Source organism: Haemorhous mexicanus, chromosome 6 (assembly GCF_027477595.1).
Source record: "Haemorhous mexicanus isolate bHaeMex1 chromosome 6, bHaeMex1.pri, whole genome shotgun sequence".
Classification (NCBI taxonomy): domain Eukaryota; kingdom Metazoa; phylum Chordata; class Aves; order Passeriformes; family Fringillidae; genus Haemorhous; species Haemorhous mexicanus.
In genome coordinates, this window is record NC_082346.1 from 20,684,166 (window position 1) to 20,695,539 (window position 11,374).

General features: G+C 48.7%; 1 protein-coding gene across 3 annotated transcripts in view; it reads left to right on the forward strand.

The window, feature by feature from the left end:
* Window positions 1-11,156, forward strand: part of HRAS (HRas proto-oncogene, GTPase) — a 41,520-nt gene extending 30,364 nt beyond the window's left edge. For all 3 annotated transcript variants that reach the window (XM_059849171.1, XM_059849170.1, XM_059849169.1), the window contains 5 exons: window positions 698-851; window positions 5,393-5,571; window positions 7,803-7,962; window positions 8,676-8,800; window positions 10,858-11,156. In XM_059849171.1, coding sequence (XP_059705154.1) covers window positions 741-851; window positions 5,393-5,571; window positions 7,803-7,962; window positions 8,676-8,795 — 570 coding nt within the window. In that variant the 5' untranslated portion in view covers window positions 698-740 and the 3' untranslated portion in view covers window positions 8,796-8,800; window positions 10,858-11,156. The remainder of the gene's footprint in view (window positions 1-697; window positions 852-5,392; window positions 5,572-7,802; window positions 7,963-8,675; window positions 8,801-10,857) is intronic.
* The last annotated feature ends 218 nt before the right edge of the window (window positions 11,157-11,374 follow it).

Consider the following 11,374-nt stretch of genomic DNA (forward strand, 5'->3'; position numbering starts at 1 on the left):
GAGGAGCTGGGGGGATGTAAATCTTCTTCTGCTGAAGGGCCATGGGAGGCACAGTACTGCTCATCCTCACCCATCATTCTCAGTCAGCACCTTTTGTGACAGCATCTCTTTCCCCCTTGCTGGGTGTGCCAAACTGAGCTCAGAGTGCAGGGATGCCCCTTCTGCAGTCCTTCCTCTCACGAGAGTAGGACCATTAGCTGGAAGACAGGCAGAGGGTGCGGATGTGCCACCGTCTCAACCCTACTGTGTGGTTCGGGGTTTGACACAGCCTTGAGGGTGAAGACATGGAGGTAACAGCATGTTTGGACAGGGCTGGACCTTTTCCCCTGCTCTTGTGGGAACTGACATCCCAACCTTGTTGGCCAAGGGTTTCAAATCTATCTAAAGATTTCAGATTGTCAACTTGAGATAAGGTAAACTGGGGACAGTGCTGAGCACTTCTGCAAAACCAGACTTCTTAAACTGGTTACTTTAGGAGTTGATGTACACAGCCTGTACCTCTTGTTTTCTCATCAGTAATGCTCTCCTACCTCTTGAAGTTTGCTCAAGGAACCTGTGAAGTTTGCATCCAGACAGTCAGGCTGAAGGATTGCAACAGATCACAAGATGAACAGAGTTTTTATATTTGGTTTGATGGATTATTTTGCCCGTGTTAAAGTAACCTCTCTTAGCATAGTGACCATGTTTGTCCTTGCAGGTGGTGGTGCTCCTGGAAGTCCTGAGCTGGGGTCAGCTGGAAGATGACCGAATACAAGCTGGTGGTGGTGGGAGCAGGTGGTGTTGGGAAGAGTGCTTTGACGATACAGCTCATTCAGAACCATTTTGTCGATGAGTATGATCCCACAATAGAGGTAAGTGGCTCTGGGCATGGGGTCTGTCTGTCTGCATGTTTTCCACTTGCTTTTCTCCACCTTGTCTCCAACCCAGAGCATGCTCAGTTCGGTCTCAAGTCTGAACTTGAGCAGGGATGTTCCTCTGCTTTGCAGAGCTCTTCTGTGTCACTATGTGTGTGCTCAGAGATCGCAGAGACTGACTTAACATCTCCTGCAGAAGGGTAGTGGTGTCTGCTGAAGAGAGGTGACATGGAAGGCAGCAGAGACAGGCAGAGCAGGGCAGGGGCTGAGAGGCAGCACCAATGTCTTCCTTTCTGATGAGATGACAATGTTGGGAGGGATTAAAGGTTTAGAATTGAAGAGCCATTTTGTGCCTGTGCTTCCATTTCTCCTCCCGTGAAATCAGAGTAAATGTATTGACTTTTTCTGCAGGATGTTTTGAGCTTTACTGATGAAATGGGTTTTATCAGAGCTTGGTTGTATTATGTATGTCTTGCAGTTTGAGCAAGACGTGCTGAGCAGCTGAAGTGCTCTGGCTCCGAGTGCTGCCTCTGCTTCTTCACAAGGAGTTAAAGGCTGATGTGTGTGTCTGTCAGTGTGGATGGCAGCACTGACCTGTTTAGCTCAGTACCCTGCCTGAAGAAGCAGGCAGGGACCCTGTGGTCCTCACAGGCTGTATGAGGGCAGAGGGGGATTCAGTCTTCAATATCCATTGTGATATTATTATTTTCTTTAATTTTTCAAAAATATATTCCATTCTCCATCTGCTTTCACCATAGTTAGCGATGTGCTAATTAGCCTCTGCATGACTTACACCTTTGTTGGGTAAGACGTAGGCAGTAGCCACTGCGCTGCATGAGGAGTAAAGTCCACCCTGGGAAGGCAAATTGCAGCTCTGTCATGCCTCTTGGACAACAACCTCCCTGTCTGCAGTCCTAAAGGATTCTCTACCAGATGTGTATAAATGCAGCTGTGGTTTCTGCAGTTATTATTATCATAATGGCTAAAGGCCCCAGCTGGGATGAGAAATCTATTCTGGTAGGTGTTGTATGTGTAGTCCCCACCCTGAAGAGCTTACAACTTACATAAACAAGCAAGACAAGGCTTGGTAGAAAGGCAGAAATAGTCTTACAGTCCTACAGACGGGAAGGAGAGAAAGCACTTAAAAAGCACGTGCTATTACATCATTTGGCCAAGGTCACCTAGAATGTCCATGGCAGAGACTGGAATTTAATTTAGGGCTCCTGAGTCTCCTTGCTTATGGATGCAATTGCTTTTGTCCCCAGCTCCTCTCCCCTCATGTGGCTGTCCCCAGTAGTATTGTATACTTTTCTCACAAACCCATTCCAGGTTGTTTTTGCTAAAAGAGTGTTTATGGAGAGCACCCTCCCTGGGGAGACATCTGCAAGGATGCATCCTCTCATGGACCTTAGGTGGGCAGAAGCAACTCCTACCCAGTGATGTGTTGGGTTTTGGCATCCTGTGGTTTTTGTCTCCAGCTGCCTGCTCCCTGTACATACCCTGCAGGGAATTTTCTCCGTGTAAACAGGCAGCAGGGAATGTAAACCCTGCATGGCATTTCCCAGCACACCCTCTTCACCCTACGCACTTCTGCAGTGCTCTGGGAGACGCCTGTTCTCTCCTCCAGTGTTCACTCCAGTCCCATTTCTGTTCTTCTCCTCTTCCAAAAGCTGCCACAAGCTGCTCTTCAGCCCTCTCACCCCGGTACTTTTCCACCTGTGGGTACCACCAGCCCTGATGCCTTTGCAGCTCCCTTGGTCGTACCCTGCTTTCCCTGCTACCCTGGCCAGCTACTTATTCATTTCAGGGTGATTCCTTTTAATGATGCTTCATTTTATGGGGATTTAAGAGACCGAGAGCTACCTGCCAGCCATCCAAATGTGACCAACAAACCACCTTCCTGTGACTAAGCTGCTTTGGATCATGCCCAGGAGCTGACTATGACTGTTCAGCCAGCTAACAAGCAGCACAGCACTGCTGAAATGAGCAAGGATAAAAGGGGGGGGAAGATGATACGTGCATGGAGAAAAGGTATTGACCACTGCCCACATGGATCGAGCACAGGCTGTGCTGCAGAGAGGGGTGCAAGCAGGTTGGGGTGCGCTGAGAAGATGTTCCCCAGAGCAGGAGGTGTGTTGGTTTGTCCCCTGTCTGAGGTAGAGACCCTGACTGGGTGTCTGCTCCCCTCCTACCCTCCTGATTCACCAGTGCAAACGTTTGGCTCTGTAACTCCCAACGCTGTCCACTCCACCACAGCACACTCCCACAGGCCAGCTCTTGGGCTGCCAAGGAGCCTTAAGATGTTTGTTTTGGGAACAGGAGGGCCCAGGCAGCAAGGAAAGGTATGCCACTGGCGTTGTCCCATGGTGAATAAGCTGGGATGGAATAAAGAATTTCACTCTGTTGAGAAATTTTTCAGTTCATGTTCCAACTCTTAGCAGCTAGCTAGTAATGACCTTCCCAAACCTCTGGTCATATCCTGACTGTAGTGCTTAGCAAATGGGCCTCTTGGCCCATTTGCTTGCTCCCAGCATCCGCCTGGGATCTTGAGTCTGAACCCCAAACAGATGTTGTTTCTGCTACTTGGCACTTCACAGCTGGGTCTGGCTGCATTCCCCTCTGCTCAGGGTGGGGTGGGACATGCAGGGCTGCAGAGGAGCACTGAGGCTGCAGGGTGCTGGTGTGGGCTAGTGGCAGCCATGTCACCTGGTCATGTGGCAGGGACAGCTGAGCTGCCATCCTGAGCTTCCTGGGGAGGGGGAGATCAAATGAAGCTGTACACAAAGCATTGATGGGGAGAGCTTGTCCCCTTCCTTTGCAAAGCATCCTCTGCAAGACTGTTTTATGTCTGTGCCTTGTAAGCCTGCTGGCTGGCCTTAATGGGTAGCCTGATGATGACCTGAGCTGAGGTGTGGGATCTCTTCTCTGTCAGCATGCTGGGTGCTGGTGAAATGTCCTGGAACTGGGGACTTGGCAATTAACTGTGAACATGTGTGCTGAGAGGCTGGTCCTCTGTCCCAAGCCAAGCTGCAGAGGTGGGAGGATGCTTTGTGGGGCAGAGAAGGCACTCAGGTCCCCTTGCACAAAGGAGGCTCCAGATACATTATTGATTAGAAATGGGAGCACATTCCTGCAGGGCAGCCTGCCAGTTGCCTTCAGAGCAATTGGCTGAAAGCCAGCCTTTCATTCCATGCTTATACTCGATGGGTCAGCAGTCCACTTTTTTGGGAAGGCACAGCTGAGAAGGTCGTGGCAAAGCAGATCTCATCTCTGATTTCACAGCCCTCTCTGCAAGGTGAGGAAAGACTTTAATTAGCCCCAGCAAATGACGTCGTTGTAATGAACTGAAGGATAGAGGCCATGTTGGCCCCGTTCCCTTTCTGTGCTGCTGCTGGTCCTGTTGGTGCCCTTTGCTGTGTCAGCTGTTTGTCTGCAGACCTGCAAAGCTCATCTGATAACATTGTTGTGGTCGTTGGAAGAGCAGCCGACATTTGAATTAATTTTAAACTGCAGCCGTAGCCTCTGCAAAGCACTGTGTGATTGTACTGCTGACTTGTACCTTTTTCATACCTTTCATTTTGGCTTCCTTCTCTTGCTGACAGCTGAGGATGCTGCACTGTCCACAGGGGATGGCTGTTGGAGAGGGATGAGGGATGTCCTTGTCCAGGGCTGCTCCACAGCATCCCTGCTTATGAGACTGAGCTCAGGGAGGAGCATAGTGGGGAGGAGCAGTGCTTTGAGGAGCCTGCTGTGATCATGAAACCTTTTGAGGGATGCTCTGGGTGATTTCCAGAGCTTCTCACATCTATGACAAGTTGTGATTGCCTTTGCTGCAGGGAAAACCCCCAACTTCAAAGGACCTGCCTGGATAGTTCTTACCTCTCATGGAGCCCTCTGGGCACAGACTGGTTGTGGGAAACACCCTGTTCACAGTGTGATTTTATTTTATTTTTTTCTCATGTTTAAAGAAGAGGTTTACCATCAAACCCAGTCTGAAACCTTACTGATGGCATTATTGCCTCTGGTGCCTGATTTGAGATGCATCAGAGGCACTGGATTTCCAGGTTATCTTAAACACCTCCCAGACCTGCAGATCACAGATAATGACTGGAACACCTGGCTGGCCAGAGCTCCTTTCCTGAGTATCCTTCCTCATCCAGCTGAAGGAATTAGAGCTGAGACTAAACAGTGCTTAGGAAATACTTGTTGAGGGCTATGTGGTATGATAGAGATGAAGCTGCACCTGGTCTGCCAGCGGCAAGGCTGGGAATGGGGAGAGCAAGCTGGGAGCTGTCTTCTCTGTGGTTCTGACAGACAAGGAGAAACCTGCTTAGCTGCTCCCTTTTTCCTTTGTTTTTTTAATTATTTTTCTTTTCCCTCCCATTTTTGAAAGAGTGAGTCGTCTCTAATGGAAGCTGAACACAGGCAGAGCATGACCTGGCATCTTCCTAGGGATGCACTCGCTGCATCCCTTTGTTTAGCCAGATCCAAGCCCTCCCTTAATGCATCCTCCTTCCTTTCCCTCTCCTGGCCTGCAGGATTCCTACAGAAAGCAAGTAGTCATCGATGGAGAGACCTGTTTGTTAGACATCTTGGACACTGCAGGGCAGGAGGAGTACAGTGCCATGAGAGACCAGTACATGAGAACGGGGGAAGGATTCCTGTGTGTCTTCGCCATCAACAACACCAAGTCCTTTGAAGATATTCACCAGTATAGGTCAGTATCCTGGGAAGGGCCCTTTCCCTCTTGCCCTGTGCAAAGGGGAGGCCTTGCTGCTGCACTCTCCTGCCCACCCTTTTAGATCAGGCCCCTTGGTGGAAGCACAGACTGCCAGCAAAGACAATTAGCTCAAGTGGCCATTCCCCAGGGAAGAGACAGCGCAGACGGCTAATGTCAGTGACTCCAATAAAACCCTTCTGAAGGGATTGCTTGTGGCCTTTGGGGACCTGGTAATGTAATGTTTAAGTGTTTATGGTGACTAAAGAGAGAGCTGATCCTGTATGACCCCCCTCCATTCCTTCCCTAATTAGTGGAATTGCTTTGTTAGCGCAGTCGATCTCAGCAACTTCTGCTGGCCCCGGAGCTGGGAGGGGAAGCTGGGAAGGACAGGGAGAGCTGCTTGCCCTGTCACGACCAGGCTGTGATCTTCCAGCTGCACACATGTGTGGAGAGACTCCTGCCCCACTGGAGCTTGGTTTCAGCCAGAGCAAAGATGGAGCAGAAGGGCAGTCAGGGCTTCAGTGAGGTGATTTGCCCAAGAAGATATATGGGGAAGTGGTGACGAAGCAGGGATGCCATCCCAGTACCCATCCCAATTATCCTCTCTGTTGATGTCACCCCTGCAGAGCTGAAGAGTCAAGGAGGTGATGTAAACACAGCAGGAATCTTCCCTGTTTGCCCCGATGGTACTTTAGGGAAGGATCACTCTGCTTGTGCCTTCTTCTGAGCCTTGGCTGTGATGGCAGGCACTTGCAGAGGATGCAGGAGATGGCTCTGCCTGTCCCTGCTCTGTCACTGCCCACAAGGGACTGTGTATCTCAGTCCCTCATCATAAAACAGGGTCCCAGTAATCCTGTTGTTCCGAGGACAAGCACATCCCTTCCTTGCTCCATAGTCAGAGGTGCTGCTTGGAGCTGCTGAGATGTTTCAGTCTCATCCAAAAGGCTGTTCAGTGTAATAGCTGCACAGGTGCACTAATTTGGCTTCTTTTAGCTGAACCAAAGGACAAAGGATGGGATTTTCCTAAAGCACCTGAGGGACTGAGCAGCATTCATCCTTGTGCTGGGGCTGGTGCCTGTGAATTGCTTGCAGGATGGCTCGATTTCAAGCCATCATGATGTAAATCATTAGCTTTCATCTCCTTTAGCCTGTGCTCTTTGTGTTTGCACTTTTAAAAGAATATTCCCCAGAGAAATGCTGGCTCTCCCTGGTTAGTAACCATTTGGAGGTATCTCTTTTCAGCTAAGTGTAGCCTGTGCACTAAATTTAGTACTTGCATTTGCTGATCAGGATGTTACACAGAACATTTAAATGGCTTTATGGGATATCATACATATAGTCAGACTTCATTTCTATGTTCTACTACATTAGAAAAAGATGATTGATTCTTTTGTGCATGAATATCCAGCTGCCTTTGGATGGAGATTTGCATTCAATTAAAATGCAGAAATTGGCATTTAAAATCTTTTATTTGTTAAATTAAAACCATGTTAAATGTTCTGGACCCATGAGCAAAAAAAAAAAAAGAAAAAAAAAGCTGGTTTGCATCTGAAGTGAAATGATTTATTAAGCAAAGGAAGTTATTATCTATCAGAAGGGAATTGAATGGATTTTTTTGTAGTCATAACAGCCTTCAAGATTTTAGAAGTGATAGATCTCATCCTCGCCCACCTAGTTCTAGATCCAATGTTGGAATGAAGAAGTGAGCATTACAGCTTTTTTAGTTCCCAGTTAGTTTCTCAACTTTGAGTGACCTGAACTAAACTGAAAGGGAGCAAATACTGCCTGTGCATCTGCAGAAAAGGTTACAGCTGCCAAAAGCTGCTTTATCAGCTCAGCAAATTCTGGTTGCAGGAGTTTTTTTTTTTATTTTTTCCCCCCATTTGGGGAGGGATTACTTGATCTAAAATGTTGGAAATAGCACAGGTAACTGCTTGAGAATTCTTTTTTATTTAACCTAAACTATCTTAAGCTCATGTCTCTAATATAGATTGTCATAATTCAAGTTGTTTTGTAAATAGCTGCATTTAAAGAGCAGAAGTATGTTTAGTTTTCATTTCCAGAAGTGCCCTAACTGTTTTGCTATTTACTCACTTGTGTGCCATAGTTATTTACATTTCCCTGAAAGCTCAACACAAGGCATTCAACATGTCAAATCTTAACAAAGAAACTGGTGGGGAGTGTTCTGGACCTGCTCCTTCACTTCTTCACATCTCCTCCTCTTGCAGGGAGCAGATCAAGAGGGTGAAAGACTCAGATGATGTTCCCATGGTGCTGGTGGGGAATAAATGTGACCTCCCTGCGCGGACAGTGGAGACCCGGCAAGCGCAGGACCTGGCCCGGAGCTACGGGATCCCCTACATAGAAACATCTGCCAAAACCAGACAGGTAGGAGGAGACTTTTAAACAAAAGGCTCTTTTTCTCCTCTTTCCTTTCCTCCATTGCTGCCCTGGAGGGGCAGGAACGGGCAGGCACCACCTTGCAGACAGATGGGTATGAGGGCTGGGCTTAGTTGCTTCCTCAAGGCTAAATGCTCCCTCCCTCAGAATGTTCCCTCTCAGTCCAGGCTAGAGCCTCCCATCACGAGAAGTGCATCATCATGCTGTGGCAGCAGTGAAGAGAAGATGCCTTCTCAGGGCTTTCTCCAAGGCTCTGGAACAAACTTCACAGTCACTGCAGGTTAGCTAAGCTCAGGTCACTTGGTTAACCTCATCCATGGTCTATTTTGGCAGAATATACCAGTTCTGAAAAGACCATGTGGAGCTTCCTGAGCACAGAGGTGGGAATGGAACTGACACCTTCAGTGGTCTAGTGGTGGCTTTTCTCTTGGGTGGTAGACCTCATTCAGACCGCTGAGAGCTGATGAATCTCAGGGACTTCAGAGATCCTTATCCTCATGGTGCCCATTCAATCTTGCTCTCTGTTTGAGGGCCTCACTCAGGTCCCTTTTAGTCTTCCCAGCTTGGTTCTGTACCTTTAACTCTGCAATCTGCACTGCTGGACAGTGCTAGGGACACCTTGCTGGGGAGCACAGCCCTCTCCTCTCTCCACTGTCCCTCCTCAGAGTGGGCAGCTGCTTCAAGCCCTGCTTCTTCCCCAGGGCGTTGAGGATGCCTTCTACACCTTGGTGCGGGAGATCCGGCAGCACAAGCTGCGCAAGCTGAATCCCCCGGATGAGAGCGGCCCTGGCTGCATGAACTGTAAATGTGTGGTATCGTGACTATGGTAAGTGGTGGAAGCAGGACAGGAGGTGCAGTGGGGGAACGTTGGCAGCAGGGCAGGAGGTGAGTGCAGATGCACTAGCCAAACAAGTGCAACACGATCAACTTCAGCAGCAGGCATTGTTTAATGAAACACCTTTCAGACTGATAGAGCATTTTTCTGTGAAAACACAGGTAAGTCAAAATTCCCACTTCCCTGAGGAAGTGTGTGGCAGGAAAGGGTTGTTTATTTCTCCTCCTCATTTTGTGCAACAAAATTCTATACAACTGAATATTTTTAAAAATACTACTTTGTTGTGCTTTCCTCAGGAAAGCTTCTTCTCATGCTGCTGTTCTAAAGGAGGAGTTAAGCTGGTGTTGAAGGTGTACAGATCACTGCATGCTCACCAGACTGGCTCTAGAGGGGTTCAGATGAAGAGCTGGCTGGGTGCATTGCCTCCTAATGCACTCACATAAATTGCCTCATCCTAAAGCTTTAGAGAAGACCTGTCTTGCTGTGAAAAGTCCCGTGTTCCTCAGAAGAGTTTTCCCCATTAGATAAATCCCCTGGGCTATTTGGAACTGATGCAATGTTGAGAATTAGCCATAAGAGGGCTGTTTGCTTTTATAAATTGTGTGTGCTGGAGCCAGGAACAGTATTTTTCAGATTGTTTATGTTCACTTGCCTGATTTTCTTCCCTCATTTTTTTTTTTAATTATGAGTTTATTTAAAACACTGCTGGATAGCAATCAGGGATAGTTCCCATTATTGTCCCTGCATGTGCTGGCTGGCTTTAAGTGAAAGGCCTGGGAACATCTGTCTGTGTAACCAACTCCTTCAAGGCAGAAAGTTAGAGAGGGGTACAAGGGATAGTCCACCATGGAGATCAATATCTAAGGACATCTGGGACTGGGACAAATGCATGCATGAACATTGCCCTTAATGTCTTTTGGGGATTCTCCCAAGAACCTGAACTGGCCCTTCATCCCTATAAATAACTGCTGGAGTCCTAAAGAGAAGTGCACTGTATCCAGAGATGGTGTTAAGAGGGTCTCATGAAGGTGGAGATGAACAGCAGGTTTCCTCTAATGCTTTTTGAGCTAGAAGCCATGAGCACAGCAGAGATTTTCCTCCTGCCCCCCACTCCCAAGGAAAAAACCTAACAAAACAGTGCCGGCAACGTTTGCTTCCTATGAGCAAACACCCACCCCAGAACCCCACCCCTCTCTCCCAGCTGAGGCGTGTGAGGTCGGCTGGGGGCCGAGCTGAATGCTGTGCCCAGCACACTTATCACTGCTAAGGGAGATTTTCCAGATGTTTGTGTCCTCCAGATGTTCAGGAGCATTTCCTCCGGATGGGGATATGAGCTCAAGGCTTGTTTCCTGCTCTGGCTCACAGCTGACAACATGGGCTTGGCAGGCACTGCTGCTCCCTTACATCAACTGCCAGGAGCCCAGGCCTTGTCACAGCCTGATGGCAGCACCAGCTTGGGCAAGAAGGGCTGGGAAAGGGTCACCTGGAAACACTCATCTCTCTTAAGAGATCATGCGCTGCAAGTTGCCTATATCTTTTCTGCTTAGGCAGAAACTGGAAACCAGACATCCCAGCTTAATCTAGCTGCAGTGCCCAACAGTGCAGAGAGGGAGGAACATCGAGGCACAAAAGGAGAAGTGAGGAAAGACATGCTGAGATTTGGGGAGAAGAAGGGTGGGTGTTGTGGCCAACAAAATTTGGCTGCATTTGCCCTGGACTCATTTTGTGGTTCCCATCATCCCTGGAAGAGGTGGAAAGATCTTGCCAAACAGTGCCCCTTCCCACAAGGAGGTTCAGAAAGAGGCAGAAGCTCTGGTGAGGTGCCTGAAGCTCACCCATCACTCCACTGACTCCAAGACTTGTTCCCTTCAGCAGATGTACAGATGCTTTGCTGAGACAGACCGAGACCTCTAAGACCTGTGTAACCTTTTGCCTTTGCTCTGTGAGCACTAACAGGGTCACCCCAAAATGTGAGGGGTGAGTACTGGGAACAGCCCTGCTTGTTCTGACAAGGAATGGGTGTTCATGAGTGTACTCTTCTGTTTCAGCTCTCTGGACCGTGTCTTGGCGAAGTTCCCACTGTGCAGTGTGCAAGGAAAGAGGTGAAGCAAAGGAAGAAGCAAATGGATTCAGAGGAGGAGTATTGGGGGGGAGAGGAGCAGGACGAAGAGGACAGGGGGAGCATGAGGCCCTCCAAGGACTATCTCGCACTTCACCCAAGCCTGTGGCAAACAACTTTTTTTTTTTTTATCCCCATCCCCTCATCCTTTGGCCTCCTCCCACCCCGGCAACTGTACAAAGCCACAGATTGAATCACAGTAAATTATTATTTGATCGTCTCAACAAATCACCTTGATGGCTGTGTCCTCCTTCCAGAGGCTGCTGCTGCTGGTGCTGTGGAAGGATCGCTGGTGGGATGGCGGGGAGGAAAGGGTGCTGAGATTGTCTCTCCACAGACCAAGGTCATGCTGTAGATCATGGAGGTGATCGGGGTGGGAGAGATAAGCTGTCACAGCAAGACAGCTTGTCTCTGTCTCCATCAAGTCTTTGTCATGTCCTCCCCAG